This window comes from Rhyacophila brunnea, unplaced genomic scaffold (genome assembly GCF_057557595.1).
Source record: "Rhyacophila brunnea isolate RB1 unplaced genomic scaffold, BYU_Rbru_1.0 scaffold_4, whole genome shotgun sequence".
In the NCBI taxonomy this organism is placed as follows: Eukaryota; Metazoa; Arthropoda; class Insecta; order Trichoptera; family Rhyacophilidae; genus Rhyacophila; species Rhyacophila brunnea.
In genome coordinates this window covers 31,363,527-31,386,090 of record NW_028233068.1, presented here as the reverse complement: position 1 = coordinate 31,386,090, position 22,564 = coordinate 31,363,527, and the positions used below count along the sequence as shown (strand labels likewise).

General features: G+C 32.4%; 1 protein-coding gene across 5 annotated transcripts; it reads right to left on the bottom strand.

Moving 5' to 3' along the window:
• Positions 1–2,988: 2,988 nt before the first annotated feature.
• On the bottom strand, positions 2,989–21,953 carry Scgalpha (sarcoglycan alpha). 5 transcript variants are annotated; one of them, XM_085953557.1, is made up of 10 exons: positions 21,678–21,749; positions 21,270–21,413; positions 18,842–18,981; positions 16,388–16,536; positions 15,365–15,496; positions 14,693–14,867; positions 11,532–11,815; positions 10,398–10,469; positions 8,013–8,171; positions 2,989–4,941 (listed from the first exon to the last, which is right to left on the bottom strand). In XM_085953557.1, exons 1-10 carry the CDS (start codon positions 21,679–21,681, stop codon positions 4,524–4,526), a joined length of 1,677 nt encoding a protein of 558 aa, XP_085809683.1. In that variant the 5' UTR covers positions 21,682–21,749; the 3' UTR covers positions 2,989–4,523. The 5 variants fall into 5 exon arrangements, with proteins under 5 accessions (XP_085809683.1, XP_085809687.1, XP_085809688.1 ...); XM_085953561.1 differs by lacking the exons at positions 10,398–10,469; positions 21,678–21,749 and adding an exon at positions 21,756–21,953; XM_085953562.1 differs by lacking the exons at positions 10,398–10,469; positions 21,678–21,749 and adding an exon at positions 21,756–21,953 and having other exon boundaries at positions 8,013–8,168.
• Between the last annotated feature and the right edge of the window lie 611 nt (positions 21,954–22,564).

The following is a 22,564-nucleotide window of genomic DNA, read 5'->3' as shown; positions in this document are numbered from 1 at the left end:
ATAACATATTTAATAATAATACATATTATAAAGTATTTATTGTATAATTGATTTAATTTTATTGTTATATACCTAATGTTATGCAAGGCGGCCCTCGACTTTCTTTTTTCATACAATTCGCTATGTTGTACATTTCTTAAAATTTAAATTTTTGTTTATAGTGCAAAAACTGTGCGCTTTCATCCAGTCGGTCCTCTCTCCTCTGTTCCCCGTCACCTTCTCCAATACGTAAAATTAAGGAATGAGAGTGGTATTCTCTTGACGGGTTTATAAAGAAAACACCTGACTACTAATATGCCTAGTTAACTTTATTAAATAAATATGTGCCTATTTTAAAGTCCACTTTTTGATATCTTCTTACATTGCTCTACTTTCGTACATTCAACATTCGTACACATTTTCAGAACTATTTACGTACGTAAATCGAGGGCCGCCTATATACATGTTTCTTTTTAAATCGCAGAGCTAACGCTCTGACACATCCTACCTCGTCGATTTATTGAGTTTTGCTGAATACAGATTCACTGTTGGTCGGCAATATGTTCAGATATTCAAACAGTAATTCAAGACACGCATAGCAAATCCTTTACACCTTACCTTGTTCACAAAATACGATACGCATTTCTGGTCATACTGATGAAATGTTTTTAATCTTTCGCTATGCTGAATATTTTTTTCTTAAGCGTTGGCCTATAGTGTCATGGGTCCCAGGTTCGAATCCTGGGTCTGACAAATACACATATTCTTTTTCAATTTGTGTTTGAGTCAGAGTATGGGCCTAATAGGTTGAGCAAGTGGCTGACATCCATTTCTCGTAAAAACAAAATCTGTTAATACAAACCTCCACCATGTGGAGGCCCATTTATGATCTTATTAAAATCGGACATGGTCGAAAAAAAAATCATTTTATAGACTGTCGATAGTGACTCGATGGTTGAGTGGTAACATATCTACTCAGTAAGACGAATCTTAGGTATGGATCCCGGGGCTGGCAAAATTCACATGTCATTTTTAAATGTGTGTTTGGACTGATCATATTGCTAATAGATTGAGCAAGTGGCAAATATCTATTTCTTATAATCATGTGGCAGCTAAGATACACGCCAACCAAATTGTAGAGCCAATGAAAAAAAAATAACTACAAGCTGTTACATAACTGATATTGTTTTAATAGTTACCCAAACTTTTTTGATTCACTGCCCCATTATAAGATATTTTTTTTCAGCGCCAGCTCACCCCCCCGGTAAAATTCTATCTGTCTCAAATAGTAATAAAATGTTCATGAACATATCTATGTTGTTATGTGTGAGTTTGGAAATTAACCAACATGGAACTGAAGTTATAAAACCGTATATTAAAATGAAGTATCAAAGGTAAACTTCAACATGCGTGAATAAGATTTCTTCTAGTGTGCCCAAATTTGATTATTGTTACAGTGTCTACTTTCGACTTCATTTACATCAAGCCTATTCCATCAATTTCTCTCGTTCAGCGCCACTCCGACTATGACTTATTTTCTGTCAAAACTATTAATTTCACGATAATGTATGTTTATAATAGTCAAACTAGTAAAGTTAAAAATAATGGCTATTAGACTTACAAGCCCGGTGTCGTACCACCTATATTATTAGGTTTATTTGTGTATCTCTTATGCTCACTCTTTCCTCAACAACCCCACACTGTCCCTGGGCCCAGCAACACACCTCTCCAAATTGCTTCAATGTCCATTCTGGGAAACCATCTTTTAATGACAATATTGTTTTGATCTAGCGTGTGTCCGCATTCAATAAATAGTTATAAGCAGTGGCGGCTCATCCATATGCTCTGCGGAACTGCAGCACCCCCAAGAAAATTGAGAAAAATGTAATATTATGATATACATAAATTTGTGTATATTATATGAAAATATCAATATTATTCAAGCGTGTAATAAGCTCGCCCGCACACCGATACATCCAATGTCCAATAATATTATCATACACCGCGGTAGGTACTTGATTTTGCACAGTACCGATTTCAATAGAATATTCTCGAGTAGGCGAAGGAGGGGCGCGGGGAGCGGTGCTCGCAGCTGGAAGCCTAATTGGTACTGCCGGTCAGACAGTCCGATTTCAGTATTTCTGCGTTGCACGTGAGCACTTGCGCCACAGCGAAGAAAGAAATAAATATAGCTATGATTTATTAACATTGTTAAAATTTATTTCTGCAAGAAATTTATGCAGAGTTCTTTATTTTAATTATTAATATAATTGTTTATATTTAATTTTGATGTTAATAGTAAAATAAACATTTATTTTTAATCAACCGCAGCACCCCCAAATATCTTATCCACGAGCCGCCACTGGTTATAAGTATAATATGAAAAAGTATATAGAAGCAACAAATTTTTAATTCATTCGTTTTATTAATAAGTAAATAAATACCTAGTTGATATTGACAAATTTAACATATGTAGCAAACCAAAAAAACCTAGATAATCTATAGATTTATAGATGGAGAATAAACAGATGTAAAAATCTAAAATCAACACTCGCATGTTGAAACATTTAATCGGTTACTTAGGTACCTCATGACTGAGGATTGTGATGCAACGGTAAAAAAAAAATACGGCCGCAACCGTAATTGCGAAATGTCATAATTCGAGGAATACCTGTATACTATAATTTAATATATTCAGATCCCATCATTTTACCATTTTTTTAAAATGATTTTGTCAATTTGCTCACAGCTGAAAGTGTATACATCTTACCAGTATAGACGCTTAAGTCTTTCATTTTTTTCCACTCCATTACAAAATATGTTTTCCAGGATACACGTAAGTAGATAATACTATCACAGTTTTCATAATTTTTAACTTTTTGAGTGAAACTGTATTGTATCGCAATACAGTTGAGTGCAAAATATGTTTGACAGCTCAATCTATTCTACAGTTCTTAACTATCAAATTGAATGATGCGTTAAAAATTAATAAATAAAATACACCGTTTTGCCATTTAATATTTTATTGTATTTTTTAATTTTATACATTGACTAGAATTATTCAATTACATATACATACTATGCAAAATGTTTATTTGACTAGCATGAATTTAACGTAGTTGACAAAAATTATCTTGTTAGTGAATGGCGCATGAATAGAACAAGTTTTCATCATATATTATATTTTACATACAATACCTTGCCCTTTCTCCTCATCAGAAAATCATATTCCAATATAATTAATCCAATCATGAAAACTATGATTCATTTTTTGAATACATGAATGTGTAAAATAAAATAGTAAGTTATAGTGTGCTTTAGAAACATACAAAATTAACTATTTAAAAATAATACAACAAATTACAATATGTACTTAATACTGAAAAATACCGTTCACTGTTTCGGTTGGAGGCACATTTGTTCATAAGGCGTCTATCCTCTATAAATGCGAATATCTTGTGATGATACAATGAAAAATGCGTGTCCAATTGAAAAGTTGGTATAATAAATAATTAAGTAGGTACTTAATCCAAATAATATACAGTAAAACCTCGTTAATACAAATTCCACGGGACCGAAAATAAATTCGAATTACAAAATGCACGTGGGAAAAAATGCTAAAATTTTTTGATTTTTTATGGGTCATAAAGTGTCAGGACTATTTTTATTACTGTCATAAAATAAGCAAATTATGATCTTTTAAATAAAGTAGGTATGTCACAATTTTCAATAACTGGCTCATGAAATATTTATTACGATTTATTGAATATTTTCAAATGCCAGGACTCTGAAATCGTATTACGAAATTCAAATTAAAGGTAGGTATGGTTTATAGAAAATAATGTTCAAGGGACTTTTTTTTCCCGAATATTTTGATTTACGGCGAATTAAGAATTATCCGTGTTCTTTTAACGAGGTTTTACTGTAATAAAGTTCGAGACCGGATTTGTTTGCTAGGCTTAGATGGAACACTATCAACTGATAAAGTTCGTTTGACAATGTATTTAGCAGAAGAGACTTTTCCTGATCATTATTAAAGTATGTTATATATAATTTTATTTTAATAAATCAGTCTCCACCAAGAATTAAAAGTTGACACTGATAAGGATAACTGACCATTTAATTAATATAATAAATCAACTACCAATGACTAGATAATCTGACTAGGTTAATAAATTATCTGAATTTATTAGATGCATACTACTCAATTTCAGTTGCTCTATATAGCAGTGTTTCTAAACAATTCAACTTGAGTTATTGAATTATTACAAAATTACATACAAAGAATGAAATCCTCGAGAAACTTCATTTTTTATTAATAGTACATATACCATGTATTGGTTTCAGTCCGATTGTGAACATGATGTGCTAATTTTATAATTTCACATACGTTTCTGTACTACAGAGCAGATAACGTTTTAAACATGAAGACTTGATCTACACGAAAACCTCTTATTTATTGAACGCTATTAACAAAACCATGTCTTAACAGGCGGCTCGATTGGATCGTCCCAATCCCCACACTTTCCATTTTCATCCTGATGTCAAAAATCATCAACATTCTTCATGATACTACCGTTATTCAAATTTCCATTGATGATTCCGTTATTCCTGCGGAGCGACATATCCACTTCGGGTTTTATGGGAACGTAATCCTCATCGATGGCGTTCCCTTCTGGGCTGTCTGACATAAGCAAGTCAGCGTTCATCAGCACCCTGTTGGGGAAGATGACATTGTCCACGTGATAATTCCTGTTAACTATGTTGGCCTCATTCAGCATTTGAAGAGACTCTTCTAGGGTACGCGCCTGGTTCCTCTTGGCTGCCAGATCATCGTTGGCAGTTGGCCGATGTCGCAGAACGAGTGAGTTGGTGTTGGAGCCTAGGTAGGGAGGAGGCTGCGGTCTATTGTATTCCACGATCAAGTTTGGGTTGGACCTCGGTTTGGTTAGACTGCTTGGACTAGAAAAAAAATTTATTAATAAATATGCATCAATCAGTACTAGAATTCGATTAGAAATATTTAACTTAGTCCTTCAAAAATTTTTTTTAATGAAGTGTTAGCCAATTTAAAAGTAGAAACAAACAGTGTAAGGTAAATGTACCAGTAGTTGACCTTTTTTCAATAAAATGCCCAAAATAAGAAACGTAGACACGGGATTGCTCTAAATTGTAAAGTTGAGACAAGTGAAGACATCTGTGGTCGGATTGAGGAACTAACACATCACCATATGTCATAGCAGCTATTTGAAAACAACACATCACGCCGTAAGCATTTTATTTTTAATTTCTTAAGTAAATTGTTAAGGCCATGCATTAGTTGAGGCACGGTCTAAAAAGATCGTTGCTAGGCGATGCGCGGATTGCGGGTGCAAACGACGCCTGTCAAACGAAATATTATTTGTCATATACATCCAACATACGTCCATTTTATGTTCTGTTTATTGTTCTATTAGTAACAATAATAATATATTCATTGACATGTTTTCTTTTTAAAGTAAATGGGTAACGTTTTTAGTCATCTTTACACGATTTTAGAATTAATTGACCCGTCCCCATCACGCAGCAAAGTGACGTGTTTCTGTCTCGACATTCTCTCACTGAATGGCAGCGAGTCCAAAATTTCGTCGCGCCTACAGTTGAAAATTATTTGGCGTTTCACTGATGCGTTTGGCAATTTAATGTTTTTGACTTCATAATATCAAGTTAATGCATTACGGGCAGTCATAATATTGAAGTATCGATATCATTTGTAATTTTTAAGTTATATTTACAAGGAAGTAAGTTTGTGGAGGGGTCAACTAATCAAACTTTTTTTAATACTTTTTCAGTAGTTGACCAGGGTGGTAAACTACTAGATAAATTAAATAAAATTATTTCACTTAGTTTTGAACAATTTTTACATTCATAAGTATGGAACGATGATTATTTATTAATTAGAAGTGTCTAGGGTGGTTCTGTCCAGTAGATGACCTAGACGTCAACTTTTATTTTTTCAGCAACGGGTTTGTGTATTTTTTCTTCGGAAAACAAAAATTGCTTGAATTATAGCCCTGAATATATAGCAACTGAATGAAGCAGGCCAACAATAGCCGACAACTTACGAGAAATAGCGACGCGATAAAAAAAATGCAGGGCATCACGGAGGATTTACTTTGGTCATTATAACGTACCCATATAATTAATAATGTTAATGTTAGTTTTGTCGCAAATTGTTTATCAGCCTACCTCACCATACTTTCATATAACCTGCCTCCCCTAGGGGAGCAGGGTCTTAGCCAAAAAAGGAATCGAGACAGTGTACCAGCAGGTAAATGCCGTCGATAAAGAATGCATAACCGTCATAGTAACAGGGAGTGTCGGTGGGGCTGTCACACCAACGACAGTCCTCTACAAGTACAAAAGAATTCCTCAAGAAATTTCCGAAAATGTGGACTTTGTCCATGGAGCCCTTAAGCTGTAACAGTACCAGGAGAATCGTAAAGTGTGCCTTCAATGGTTACATCAGAGGAACCCAAGTGGTATTTAGAGAGAAGCGGTATTTAGAGAAAGCAGTCAAGAAGAAAATGCGTTTTTCTTCTGAGTCTTCTAACCCAAGTGTTGACATTTCAGACTCAGCGGAGATGAATGGCATAAGTCTAGTGATGAAAGCTTTAAGCCTAAAACTCGATGGCTGCCCGTTATGAAAGTCATTAATGAACATTATATTATAATAATTCCCGGGGAAAATCGTCCATTTTTCTAAAGTAAAAGCTACTATTTCATCGATGCAAAAGTGCGGGAGACTATGGAAATGGCCAGAGCGACCCGATGTACTTAGCTATGAATGGAAGGCGGTAGTATCCCACATAAATGACCCGACACAAGTAAGCAAAACTCGTAATGTTTATTTAGTTCCGGAATTGGACTTTATTTGGAATATCTAAGGATTTTTATGTTCAAGTTTTATTTTGGTAAGTACTGAGCCTATGCGTTACTATGTAGTATGTATGTACTTAGTTGCTAAAATAAATATATTTTTGTATTTTTAGGTTGAAGTAACTAATTTTGCACCTTTTGTTACCCGAACAAAGCTGATGATTGGCTGTTAAACAAAATCCTCTTCTATGTAACTTGTTACTGAACCGCCCATTGCTACCAAGTTGATTCAAGTAGCTATGGGCTAGAGTGGTCTGACAGGAAGCCCTGAGGCAACTCTGATGACAGATTTGCCATAAAGCCTTCTGATTAGACATGGTCAACTACTGAAAAATATAGTGGTCAACTACTGGAACCCCTGATTAGACATGGTCAACTATTGAAACATATAGTGGTCAACTACTGGAACTTTCAATTTTTTGGATGGTCAACTACTGGAACAAAAACATGGTCTTGAAAAATTGAACACAATTTTTTTGTAACAGACCCTTTCTTAATTTTTGTCTTGTCATATTAATTAAGACATTTGATCCATTATGAGTAGACTTGCTTTGCCAACATTCGGTGTAATGCTAAACGTTAATCGTTATTTTTGTTGAATTTTTTTCTTAAGTGGTCAACTACTGGTACGTTTACCTTAATGTTAATTTACATAAAAATATCGGTAATGCGATGATTGTGAGTTCAAATGGAAATATAGTTGAAGTAAAAGAAAATTTTTTATGTATTTTCTTCACATTTCTTTTCTTATCTGACTTATCTTTCACATTTTTTAAATTTTGATTTTCCGATATTTTTTAAAATATTTTGTAATTGTCATATAATGCATAATAATCAAACGGCACAATATAAATTGAATAATTATAACTTAATAGTTAATATAAGCTTTAAATAATTTAATCATTGCTTTACCAGTGGTTAATTGAATCAATTGACCCATTGTGGATACAGTATACCTAGTAAGGTATGCAGGATTAGTTATCTCTTTCATTGACATGGATGGCAATAAATTCAGATCGAGATATTGTGTGTTGACGTTGATGATAAAATAATGAGTATTTAATACTATTTGTGAAATATGTTAGTGATAGGAGAAATATATTATCTTATTGTACCTCGAAGGCAGGGCACTTTTGTTGCTAATATTGTCGCCGAGGAAATTTTGAAGATTATTGGCGCTGTTGCTCGTATTAGCAACTGTCACCCCGGATGCATCGCTGTGATATTGAGACAGTTCCACTTTGCTGTCTGTATTTGATATATTGCGAGAACTTCTGAAAACAAAATTATTTTATTGAAACCAAAGAGTTCGGAGTAATAGTTGGGAGTCCATATACAGAGGTGAAGTGCTAATAAAATAGTGACGGGTCACTGGCTTTTTGTAATTCTAATTTTCCCGCCCCCGATCCACTTTTCCAACACAATATTTGCATGTTTAGTCTCATATTTTATGCCCAATTTACTGTGACTGAATATACCTGTTTTAGTACAATTCTTGATTGTTTCTCAAGTTAAAGATAACAATGCTAAAATTGTCTATATTCACGTGATTCAAAATTAATATTTATGATAAATGTTTGTGAAGTCCTCTGTTCAGTCCCGCATCACCAACCCGGTACGCTCCGGCCACACTACACCAATGCTCATACAGATACGAACATAGGTAATAATTATCACCGCACTTTGGTGAAATACGAAAACTTTTGTTTCTATAAAAAAAATCATATTTCAATAATTAATTAACTGAACATATTCAATGTATTCTGGAATTTTGTAGTTGAGCCGAATATCAGAACAAATTGCCAGATTGGTGTTATATTAATCACATGTGTATTGTTATTCTTTTCATTTGTTATAAATGTTTACCTTCGTCCAACAGGTAACCATCGCCACTTAATTGTATTAATTATAATACTTAATTGAAAGTAACAATATGTATTGAACATACATAACTTGAAAACACTTCAGATACAAACCCACTAGAAAAAATCAAATTTGAAAAAAATACGAACCTCGACGGGATGTAAATCCATATAAACATTGGTGTTGCGCCAATCTGTGCATTAACCAATTATGCTACGAGACTTATCTAATAACGATAATTTAAGCTAGTAGGTTATACATGAAATGCCTATCAAATTGCGTTATTATTAACTATCGGTGAAGTGTTTTCAAGTTATGTATGTTCAATATTTGGAATGTTACATTCTCAAAATCTTGTGAATTATTCATTTGAATAAAAGAAATAGTTTATTATTGTTAGCAAGTTCACATAGACGTTGTACCTAAAATATTGGCGAAAGCTGGATGTTGGTTAGTAATTAAGGTAATTAATATTCCTTGATTTAATACACAAAAACCGATAGTTAATAATAACGCAATTTGATAGGCATTTCATGTATATGGTACTAGTTTAAATTATCGTTATTAGATAAGAGTCTCGTAGCATAATTGGTTGATGCACAGGTTGGCGCGACACCAATGGTTATACGGGTTCAAATCCCGTCGAGGTTCATAGTTATGTATGTTCAATATTTGGAATGTAACATTCTCAAAATCTTGTGAATTATTCAGTTGAATAAATGAAATAGTTTACTAACAATATGTATATTGATGTTAAAAAAATTGAACTAACGTAATAGAGGGGGAGGGAGTCTACTCAACAATTTGATTCCAGACTGTCATAGAATGGTTGAATTGATAAGTAAATATAGAAAATTCATATTTCTGTGTTGACAGCGATTGTTTATGAATAAAATGCAAATTATATAGTGAATTTATATTATAATAATTTCAGTGCGGACCTGGCAAATAAATCTTAAATCAATTGTGAAACTTTCCAAAGAATAAACCTACAATGTGACATGATTTGTAGCTAGTGAGCCTTAGTATTATGACTATCGGCTTCACTTTCATATAATAAAGGTTCCAACTCCATAGAAGAAAATTTTTTTCATCGTTAATTGAAAGTACTCACTATCATAACCAGTGTTAATGTTGACACTATCTTTAGAAGCAACAGGTAGGTATATTATTTAAAATTGAAAATAAAACAGTGCAGACAAAACTCATTAATTGTTGGTTAATTAGGGTTAGATTAGATTTCGTTGCTTTTGTCTTACAGTAGTAGTTGCACTACTGTAACTGTGTAAACAGAATGTGCTCATAACTCCGCTGATTACATGGAAAGTAGTGCAAGGCGAGTATGCCGTGTGATTGTACTCAATCTTCATTATTTAAGTTAATCCATTAGAAACACTCTTTCTTGAACACTATTTTAATAAAAGTCAACAAACTCGGGACAGATTTTTATAAGCTTCATATGAATTTTAATTCTTTGTTAGATAAAGACATGTTAAAAGACATTCAATTATAAAACAAAGATATTCTCAAGCCGGAAAACTCTGTTTCGACGTATATATTTCATATTAATTTAAAAAATCAAAACCTTGTTATTTAAAAAAAAAAAACCCAGTAGTTTTGTGTCAACTTAATGCTACCTTCTGGCTTCTATATATTCAGTGCAAATGTGAAATATATTTTCAATGAACACTTGGTATTCCACATCGTCCCTGAAAACAATTTATACATTAATTCTACAGACAATAATTATTGTCCACATTACAGGTCCACCATGATATTTACAGATAATTTGATAAATAAACAATGATATTGTGTTAATGACAATATAATATAATAGTACACATGCATGAATTTACTGGCAGCAATAGTGTGTATTTTAAACTATCAAGACAATAACAGTTTACACATAAAAGTGCTGACTGTCTCTCCAATCTTATTCTTCAAGAGTAAGCGAGATGCGATGTTGTTATTTTCTGGTACTATTTGACAGGTCGTAAAAATCGGTTAACCTCAAAATGAGTCTCTCCGCGGTGTAGTTCGTTTTTTTGCTGGCAAGTGCGCCACTATCATTCTACTGCACAGGTGCAAATTGAAAAAACCCAACTGTCACATGAAAATTCAGAAGCTTCCGAACTTTTTTGATTCATGCATGCAATCTTGCAACTGCAGGATAATACATGTTTACACGTACATTTTCTTGTTATGGCCGCGATAATACGTAAAATCCATGCACGTGTAAACGGGGTATAATAAGGTTTTATCGTTGATTATCATTAGATTGGTTCTGTTTATGCGCCAGAATTATGACCCTAGATAGGTTCCTTCCACAATATGTATCGTTAAATGATAAATGATAACGAACCGAGGACATAAAAATAATCAGAATGAAATATGTATACTGTAAGTAAAAACCTTCAAATTAAATACGTAAAAATTATAAATGCAAAACTATATATTATTTATAATAGACAAATATTTCTGAGAGAAATTTATGTATTACAAAAGTGCAATAAATTGCCCTAATTGCACACACAAATCTTTAAAACCAATCATCACATTCCAGTTCTACTGTACCTTGATCATTTTACAGAGATTCAACAAAATAATAGGTAAATGCTTAATTTATGACATATATTTATTGTAATAAAAATATTGTACAATCATAGAAAAAGGTTTTCTTTTTTTTATTTTTTTTCATTTTGTGTAGAATTTAATTTATCAAATAAGACAAATTTATGCACTAAATTTTCTTTGAGGATTGAAATACTCACATTCCTTCATGATGAAAGCAGAGAATGAGACTCAGCAAGGAAACCAAGATGATCATGAACAGCATTGGAATTATGATCGTAAAGGTAAATTCGTTGACGTAGCTGCGCTGAGGGACTTGGTTCTTCGTGGGCGGTAGCCATCTTTGAAAATTACTCAACAATATATTAGCATCGGCCGTTTTTAAGCCTTCTTTGTGAATAAGTTTATTTCTTAATTCATTATTTTCACGTAATGTATTCTTTTTGTTGACATTTGTTTTAATTGCAGGGTTATCAGTTTCCAACTAAAAACCAACATAAGAAAAATGTTTTACTAAAGACAGGGAAAAGTGAGGAAAAGTTATATTACAGTCAATGCATTATGTTTTCTATCATTGATACATTTTGTAATTCTATTTTCATGATAAGTAATAAGGGTATTAATTTTAATAATAACGTAAAATCGATTTGGAGACTGCTTGCAGCTATAGTTAGTATTATTATGAGGGTAACAGGCTGCAAAATTTGCCATGTGACATATACCGTAATGTGCACTTCTAGGTATTTTTGCTTTCGACACACTTCGTCACTGATCAGTAAGTAATACACATTAATGGTTGCATTATCAATGGATTAATTCAATAAAAATACACTGCAGAGAGAATGACCCTTGAATTTGGAGAGTGGTAATTTACACTATGACACGGTCATTATTATTTCATTTACAATTAATATTATCCATCGACAACCAACATCAAAAATAGAAAGAATGCATTGATAGTCAATACTCGATACAATTTTGCTTTGTTGTAAACGAATAACCTAAATACTCTTTTTCTGTGTATGATAAATATTCGAATATTTTGACAGTTGTCACTTAATTGCTCTAATCTGCTATGAACTGTTGCGGCGCTGTCACGAAATTACTGATTTTGGCTGCCTAGGTTTAAGTGTTGAGGCCGAAATTAACCGCTAAAGTATGACTTTACATCTGACTCTAAGACCCCCAACTACCAGTGTAAATATTAACCTTTCTAACGCGGCAACTGACTTTAGTCAGCCTATACGCGCGAGTCATCCGCGCGTCAGCTGACTAAAGTCATTTCGATTTTCGTTTGCCTAGTACTCCTTTCGGCCAGGCGCGAATAATTCGAACATTGATTTAATTTATTCAGAAATCATCCTTCTCTTGACATCTGTCAATGGATAGCCTAAACTTTTGTTCTATCTAATTTAAATAAATATTTTTCGGGAGCGTGTCTTGAATAAAAAAATATCAGTCATCGGGCCAATTCAAATTTGCCGCGTATATAGTGTCTTATCGCTTCTTAGTGCATGTGCGTCGAAGACATTTGACTGACGTGTTTGTAACGATACGAGTTTGCGATATAATAAGTTATATTGTTTTTTAATGATTGAAAAACTATTTGGTGCGTAAACTGTTAAATAGAATATTCGAAATTTACATTGATCAAAGTGAATTTACAAAATATTTTTACAAAAGGAATGCTTTTGGAGATTGCATTCATTCGCCTATCTGCTATTATATTATCCGCGAGTAAATAGTTTCGGAAAATAATTTGAACAAGGTGTCATTTAAATATACCTAGGAGTCCGCGATTCAATATGTCTCTTTGTTTATCATTGATTAACATTTTTAAATACTATTTTCTGGTTATAGAATTAGGTGAAACAGACAAAAATTATTTATTTACCCTAGTTATCAGCCATTTATAAAGAAAAGACACGAACAATCAGATGCCCGTTCCCGCATAAATGCGGAAATTGTCGTATTACGCTACACCAGGTCCCGCGCTACTGAATTTTTATACACTGCGCGGCAAATCATCGTCTGCTGGTGTGAGACAGACACTTGAGAATTATTTTTTTCGTAACACTATTCAAAAGGGTTTGATTCATGACTTCTATTTTTTTTTATGGAGAATTCTTCTTATATTTATAGTCGAAAATAACTCGAGTTACTTACTATCATGTCATTATAATAAAATAAGAGATTACCTATTCTAGTACCAGTGGGTCTATTCTATACTTATCGACCGCTAAAGTGATAAAGTAATAAATATTATCATACTTAGGGTAGGTTTGTATCAAAATGTTAGCACTTATTGTAACAATTACACGAAGTTGGTTTTTATTGTTGCAATAAGTGCTATATTTTAACAGCACCTATCTTGCTGCTGTTGAAATATCGCACTTATTGCAACAATAAAAACCAACTTCGTGTAATTGTTACAATAAGTGCTAATATTTTGATACAAACCTACCCTAAGTTTGATACTATTTATCACTTTAGTGTTCGATAAGTATAGAATAGACCCACAGGTTATTGAAGTAATATAATAAAAAAAAAACAAATGAACTTGAAAATAAAATTGTGGTGACTATAAAGCATTTAGAAGTGCAAAAAGTGTTTGAAATTTAATATTTTACGAATTGTAATAGCCTAATAGGTATTCGAAAAATAAACCGTTTTGTTATAAACTATGTGTCATTCGATTCCATTCAGTTCGGGGTCAATGGTAGGTACAAACCAGGCACTGGTGGTAAGTACATTACTCTCAAATAGCCAGTAGTTCTCAAGGATGATTTATTTATACTCGACCTGCAGTGCTGCAATGTGTATGGGAGTTCAAATAAAAGTTACACAGTTTGAGATGTCCTGGATGCTATAAAAATGAGCTATTTATGACTGATATTTTTTTAACACACTCAACAAAAATGCTCATAAAAGTCATAAACCATATTATTATTCATTATGTGTATGACATATTTGTCGAAATCGTAGCCGTAGACTATAATACTGAACTGTTCTTACACTTGTTAATCTGTCATCGACGCATTAGTCCAGCACCATTTCGTAAGTGTCATGGCGCCGCTCGAGTAAGCCGGCATTTTTTCAATGAAGAAATCTTGTTCGTGATTTCTTATCAGTTTTAGGCGACGAATGTTTATTTTTAGAGTCACATAAAATATTAGGTTCTGTCATAATCATTTTTGAACTTGACTCCGATTTTTTACTACTCTATTTGTGTATGTTTGACTGACATTTATTACGATTTATTGATGCTTGAAATAACAACGCGCACTGTTGTACTAAGTCGGGATTCGTAACGCTTAGAAAGGGTTAAAGGTTCTCTTAATATAATATAGAATTTTCAAACCAATCTGAAGGTGCACCAATCTAAGTTGAAGCCGGCATCTCGGAATAGTCTCTCCACTGTAGTTCGTTTGAAGTCCCTTGGACACCAGGAAAGCTTCGACAGAGGCCTCACTTCCTCTTGCAATTGTAACAGTTCCTGGGAATGCGGTTTATAACTTCCCAATTTCAAAACTACCCTGTGAATGTTACATAATATTTAAAATACCTATCAATATTATTTTTAATAGACAAAATTAAGTTACTATAATGCAGCGATAAGGAGACACAGATAAATCAGGCAGGCTTCCTAGCCCAATGTATAAGGCGCTGGCTTCTCATCCGGAGGGCTCCGGGTTCAACCGGGTTCAATTCAGAATGCATTTTTGTGATTTTCTCAAAGCCTGAGCTTCTCTGTGATTGTTGTACTTGATTAGTGAAATACAACTGCGAAAATATCTAAACATTAATTATTTATCTCATCTATTGATGCAGAAAATCGCGAGAAGTTAGCAAAAACATAATGTACTTACTTAAATTCTTAAAAACCTAAAATAAATGTCCTCTGCTACAAAGCATTTGATTTGTTTTATTAAATGTGAGCATTTGCTCATATTCATATTATTAACCAGTGTTAAACTTGTCAATTACTTATGTAGATAGATTTGTTGCGTTGTATTAAGGTCAAGTCACTCACCCTTCACCCTCATTTGGTCTCAGAGGTAATCTAGCGCCAAGTTCAACTGCTGAAGCCATAAAGGTTGAATACAGAGAGGTAGCACTATCACGCCACAGCTTTTTGCGGAAAACGTCTTTCAAGCGTTCAATTCTAAGAAAGTGAAATGTATCTAATTCATAAATATGTAAATATAAATTTCCAAAGAATATGGACTAATAAAGAGAGAACCTATTGAAACCTTTCAATCCTCCCAACATCAGAATATTTTAACACATTCTTGTCTCACAATTCATGCAAATTTTAACATTGTCATTGTTGACATTGTTAAAAACAGTAGACATAATATACTGTGACATGAATAAAAAATAAACGCCGTGTCATAAAAGGATCTCCCGTGTGAATACCACGATTGCTTACAGTGTTAGGTCGGCCGCTAAGATACCGGATACTTCAGGGCAGCTGAGGTTCGTAAGCGAATAAAATTCTGTATGACAATATTTCCATTTTATGGCCTCCATTTGTTATAATGTTAAGATCTGTATCTGTATGATTAAATTTGCAAATAATATCCAACTGCTGATGCTGAAGATATTTACTTACATGTTATTTGCCTGATACAGACTTACGAATATTATGTGAGCCGAGCATGAACTGCGGCAGAATTTACACCGTGCTCACAAGTGTGTTCGTAAACCGAATGCATGCCGAAGGAAGAATCTCGCTGATGCATTGTGGACGGCCTAAATCTCCTGAAGCAGGCACACGCGCCTGAAGGCCAAAGCCCGTGTCAATTAAAAACTCAGTGTAAAGTTTGGTATAAATGAACCTACAATGCAAAGTGACTTGCATCAGATTTCATTATTTGTGATGTATTAACCTCATTTTCATATGGTAATCATCTCATCTTCGTAAAAGAATTTCTTACGTCAATATCTTTCATATAATTATAGATTACAAGATCATCCACCGTTATTCTCAATAAATACAGTAGAAACATTTTAATTTAAATAATCTTCTCATAAATAATAATTTATTACTGGCCTGTGTTCATCGAGTAAATCTTCAACATCAATATTATCAATCTTCAATTGAACTTCATATGTAGCAATGTTTTCTTTCTTCAATACACGAAGTGGGATAATTAAACTTCTCGTCTCATAATCTTCTCGATTTAACGCTATCACTTGAATCTGAAAATGGATAAAATAATGTAAGTATCAAATTTCATACAATACCCCTCTCCTTTATAATTTGTTATAAATTTATAACAAACATCATGTGAATAAATCAAATATTTTATGATTCTTATGTGAACATTAAGTATTTTTTGTATGTGTGTTATTATTTATTTATCCAATTTTCAGAGGTTATTCTCCAAGTTATAGTTATAACTTAAGTTATAACTCCAAGAAAACACCAATAGTTTAGACCAAAATATCGAAGAAATGAAAGCGGTTCTCCTCTGGTTTTTTATATCTACTATATCGTAAAAATATTAATAAGCTATTTTGTTTTCCATTATATTTTTAATCGTGTGTCAAATTCATCAGACATGCGACACCTCACCAAGTGGGATGGACGTTGATTGCGCGGCAGGAAATTACACGTATCGGATAGTCATTTTAAACACAAAATAACTAAATTATGACTTAAAAACTCTATTCATCCATCGAAAATAAGTCAATCCAATAAATATTTATCCAGGGACAAAAATAGTAACAGATAACCATAATATGAATCTTCATAGTCGATGAATAATCAAGATTAAGAAATCACATGATATTATGTGGTTTTACAGCCCGCCCGTATGTTTGCATCATCGGATCACTTTGTGACTAATGTAAAACCTTAATAGATTTCTTTTGCTTAATAGAAGTATTAGTTATTAAAGAATTGCTAAATCACTATCAATGAAATCAGAACCATAAGCATGTTATAATTATTGTATTCCAAAGTTCTACCAACTTAACAAAATAAAATGGCGACATCTTTAAATGTTTTCATAAACACTATTGTTATTCTATTCTTGCAGATCTTCCCAACCAGTATGCCACAGAATACTGTCATTATACAATTCATATTTAGTGCAACATACAAATTAAATTTAAGCATTAATTTTCATCAACGTTGACAAGAGGCAAACCATTAGTTTTAAGATTTCATGACTAGGAAGTAGGAATAGCTCTTTCGAGCATCGACCTACACATTCTGTTTTCTTAAAGAAACGGAAGTACCTAATTGAAAGAATTGAACATTTATCATTTAATTTTGCAATTATGTTTAATGTCAGTCCAATAAAAATAATCTGCTCATTTTAAATCTTCTTTTTTCTTTACTACTAATATAAACCAGATTAGTATCCACCATAACACTATTAATAAAATTGTTATGGTACCTACATGCCTGCCAATACTATGTCATTTTCATAGGGTCCTATTTTGTTTATATAATATAGGTATGTAATTATAATATAATGGTATTACGCAAATCCTCTATTACAAAGAATGCATCTGGTTATCTTTTTCCATGTGATATTTTATTGAAAAATATGTTAAATTAAGAGTTTGGAAAAAATTAGGTAGGAATATGTGTATTCTTCAGTGTGCTACTATAGTTTTTAAATTTGTTCAGTGTACTGTGACGCAATGGCGAAGGGTGGAGGTAGGGTGTTAAGATCCGACATAAATAGTGCACATTAAACTTTGTCAGTCATAGGTATTTGTTTTCATCGAACTAAGACTACAAATTGCAGATAGTGTTGGTTCGTTTTTAAAATTCAATGAAACCATGCCATAATAGATAAGTCAAAACATATTAGTTTATCAATAAAATATCTAATAGTTATAATAGTTATGCCATTAAAACATACATACTTTAAGATATTTTATAAATATAATAATATTTCTTTATCTATTATGGTTTGGTTTAGGAAGAATAACATGGATTTTAAAAAACTAATGAACACCACGTCATGCAATTTATACTCTTAATTCAATGAAAACAATTAATAAACCATTTCTTTTATTAAATGAATAATTCACACTGGCGAACCCAGTTGTTACAGGTTCAAGTCCTGTCAGGTGTTGTATTTAAAAAAAAAAAAAAACATTTTTTCCGGTAGGTATCTGAGGTGTTTTCATATTAGGTATATTCGAAAACAATTAATTATGACTGACAAAGTGTACACTATTATTGTCGGATATCCATAGCCTACCTTCACTGTGATGGTTTGGTTCAGGTTGGGTTTAATTGAATTTAAACAAGTAACCAGCACCATCTGCAATTTGTATTCTTAGTTCAATGAAAACAAATATGTATGGTTGACAAAGTTTAGTGTGCACTATTTATGTCGGATCTTAACGGGTTAGGAAGCGCTGTTCTAATTATTAGTGATTTTTTCTATCGGTGTGAATGTGAAGACCATCGCAATAATTGTAAAAGATTTCCAAATTATAATGAAAATATATTTTACATATTATTTAATTAAACACTCACCAATATATCTTTTTGATTATAAGGCGGGGTGCCATATATAAATCCTGAATGGTGTCTGACACTAAAAATATAATGTAACCATTGCGGCAAATCGGGTTTGTTCAAAATAGATGGATGAAATGTATATTGGTTGTCAGACTCTGGAAATATATGGTAACATTAAAACAAGCACATTAAGTTATTTAGCACCTTTGCAATAATATAATAACGCGGCATAAGTGTTGGACTATCACGCTGTGGGTCTCAGGTTCGAATCCTGGGTCTGGCAAGTACACATATTGTTTTTCAGTTTGTGTGTGAGTCAGGGTATGGACCTAATAGGTTGAGCAAGTGGCTGACATCCATTTCTCATAAAAAACAAAATCTGTTAATACAAACCTCTACTCTGTGGAGGCCCATATGATCCTATTAGGATCGGACATGGTAAAAAAAAAAAAAAAAATATATAAATACATGTGTATTTATGTTTATCGAAATTCGAAACAATAAGTATAATAAAGTGGAGGACAAAATACTTAGACAATTTCAAGAGTACCTAATGAAGATCATTATAATATCGTCTCTGTTCTGGCAGAACACACTAACTGGAGAATACTAGCTTTGAGTAATTTGACTTTGAAGTTGTTAAAATGTTTGAAATGGTCTATCATGTGAGTTTATTAAGTAATCGTAAAAAGGATGACTATAAAATAAAGACTGTTTATTTATTATGAAGGTTTCCAGACGGTAAAGTTTGAAATAAGGAACATTTTGGTATAACTAACTCAATATGTCATTTTTTCGAATTAGTGTCTTCTGCCAGAACAGTGACGATATGCACTAAAATTAGATATAACACGGCCCCCTATACCAACAGATCTATTCCAAGTATGTAACAGCATAACACCATTTCGGTTGGATCTGAGATAACCCATAACTGCGCTATGCAAAATTTTATAAAGAAAATAGAGTCCAGATGAATCAAGCAAAGATAAAAAATACGCCTGACGGTGTAGGTCCTTCAAGCCCACCACTCAATGGTAATGGCGTTTGAGAAATCTAATGAATTCATATTTCTGCGATCACACAGTCCTCAAAACGACATCAGTCAAGAAGTTAGTGAAAGAACTATATTTATGAAGGTAATAATTTTCAAAATATAATAAAGCTACCAAGTTACATCACAAAATATCATACTATATCGGCCCGGCCCGCCCATCAAGATTTAATTATTTACTTACAAAAAAGTGAATATTATATTATAACAAATAGTAGATAAGTATATATTATTATTCTTCAACATAATCTATATTCTTTTTAACTACAATAGGCCATGAAGCCCAATGACAGTAGTGTAGAGAAACAGAGACCTCTTCAGGAATGAGTCCTGGAGCCTCCGTATGAAAGACCAGCGCCTTACACACTGGACTATGTGGACGATTGGACTACTGAACCTTATCAAAAAATATTATGGCAAGCTGAACAATTTTAAAAGAAAGATATCGAGAAGGGTCTTCAGAACTATATATTGAAGATGACAATGGCGAGGAAGGTATAACTATGGACTGAATACGTTATATTGTAGTACCAATAATAAGATTTATTATCAGTAAAGTTGCCATAATCATATTATGGTATCATGATCATGAAGTGGAAGATCATGCGGTGCTCTATTTTAAATATGATTTTTTGAAGTTCTTTGAAATTATTCATTTATATTTAGGTATGGCTGCTGAGTGAGTATTTCCTGTCCAAATTATTTGGCCAACTTGTTGTGGACCAGCATAAATTACATATTGACTTATTTTTTTGTAATGATTTGCGGATCATAATAATATTATGATAATTATATTGTATCTGTATGCCATTGGTTTATTATATACTTCTTTGCTGTTGATTACTTATCAACCATAAATAATATTATAAAAAAATAAAGACAATAAGTAATAGGGACCTACAGTCCTATAAACTTATCTAAAGAACGATCAAAAATGGAACTACGGACTATCATATGGACGCCATTCGAATGTCAGGTTCTGTCCAGTTGCGAGTCTTGATTGGGTAGTTTTCGACTGTGGCTCCCCCATCCATTCTTTAGATACGTTTGTAGGTCTGTACATGGTTTTGTTTTCAAAAAAGGTTGTATTCTATGTTTAAAAAGAGATATGTTAAAGCAGGGTTGTACTAATAAAAACTCATACTAAATGTGCCCAAAAAAATAATTAAGAGTTAGGTACCACAACACGTAGGTACAGTGGGTGACGTGAAATAAAATTATATTATATATAGACGCTGTAATTTGACTGTCACTTATTCTGCTTATATTTATAGCAAAATTTACAATGATTATTAAAATGACTGGAAGCTAAATTTAATATAAATTTATAAAGTTGGCGAGTTGCGTACAAAAATTAAACGGATTTAATTGACAATAATATAATCTACTTACCTTGATATGTCCAGTTAAACATTTTGGGGGTGATAGCGATGGAAAACATTTCTGTTTCAATAACATCTTCGGCAAAAGACATGGGTGAAAAAATCACCAAAAGAAATATTCCTAACATCCTATTATACATATTCGTTGAACCACCTAAAATAAAAATTCAGCTAGAATAATTCATTAGATTTCTCTTCACTCTACAATAAAGCAGTTAATTACCATAGAAATGTGTTAAAGATAAACATTAATCATTATGTTTACAAAGTCCTCTACATATTGTCTTCTGTTTATAAAATAATAACAGTTAACCCTATCTAAAAAGTAAAGTTTTCCACAAAATGTCTACATAGGTAAATAATATAATAGGTAACAAAAAATAAAAGATGTATTATTAATTTCACAAATTCCGTTTACCCATTCTATTTTATAAAATATTCATAACACAACATAACCAATGTCGTCGAATGTAAAAATCCAAAAATCGATAGTTACCTGTCAAACTACTCTGACTTTGCGTTTGCACATGTGTAATGGCAATGGCCCTACTCCTAATGCAGGGAAGAATTCAGAATTAATAAACACGAACAAAATGGAATTGTCGGAATTTTGGCATAATTCATATTCCTTATTGGTAAATTAGGTATTTAATTATTTAAAAAAAAAGCTCCAGGACAAAAAATATGTAAGTACCTAGTACCTACGATCATTCCTATTATTCCACTTTTTAATCGACATCGACGTTTTTATTGGCGCCCATTTGGCGCCCAAACGAATAAACAGACATTGCCAGTCCACATTATTTTTTTGGCCACGAGAAATTAATTAAAACTGCCTAACCTAACATTAATTTCCTTGAGATACCTACCAATAAAAAAAGTTTAAAAGTAAAGTAAAATTTAAATTTTTTTTAAAAACGATTAACTAGGTAGGTAAGTATATCAGTCTCTGATAACAATTTGATTATTTCAATCTACGTCATCAAGTCATGGAATGACCTAATTCGATTGTTTTCATTTAAAAAAACTCGAATGTTCATAATATTGTGTGTTTTTTAATCTTCAGCAGTACATAACTGCAATGAGTGAACGATCTGAAAAATAAGGATTACTTACATTGAGCATTATCAATTTATATTTGTAATCAGTTTATAACAGACATTTTTTCACAAATAAAAATATTATTAGTTAAAAAAAACACAAATTAAAAAATATATACTATTGGGTAATCATAGATTTGGTAATTATTATTGTATTTTTACAAGGAAATTTATTTCAATGGCAATGACTTTATATTGTCATTTT

What these genes read in the sequence shown, in the direction of transcription:
- Scgalpha (XM_085953557.1), bottom strand. An exon ending in ATAATCAAAAAGATATATTG is followed by an intron (nt 16,537 to 18,841) that starts GTGAGTGTTTAA and finishes ATCCATTTTCAG; the next exon opens with ATTCAAGTGATAGCGTTAAA. An exon ending in GAATATATAGAAGCCAGAAG is followed by an intron (nt 8,172 to 10,397) that starts GTAGCATTAAGT and finishes TTTTGTTTTCAG; the next exon opens with AAGTTCTCGCAATATATCAA.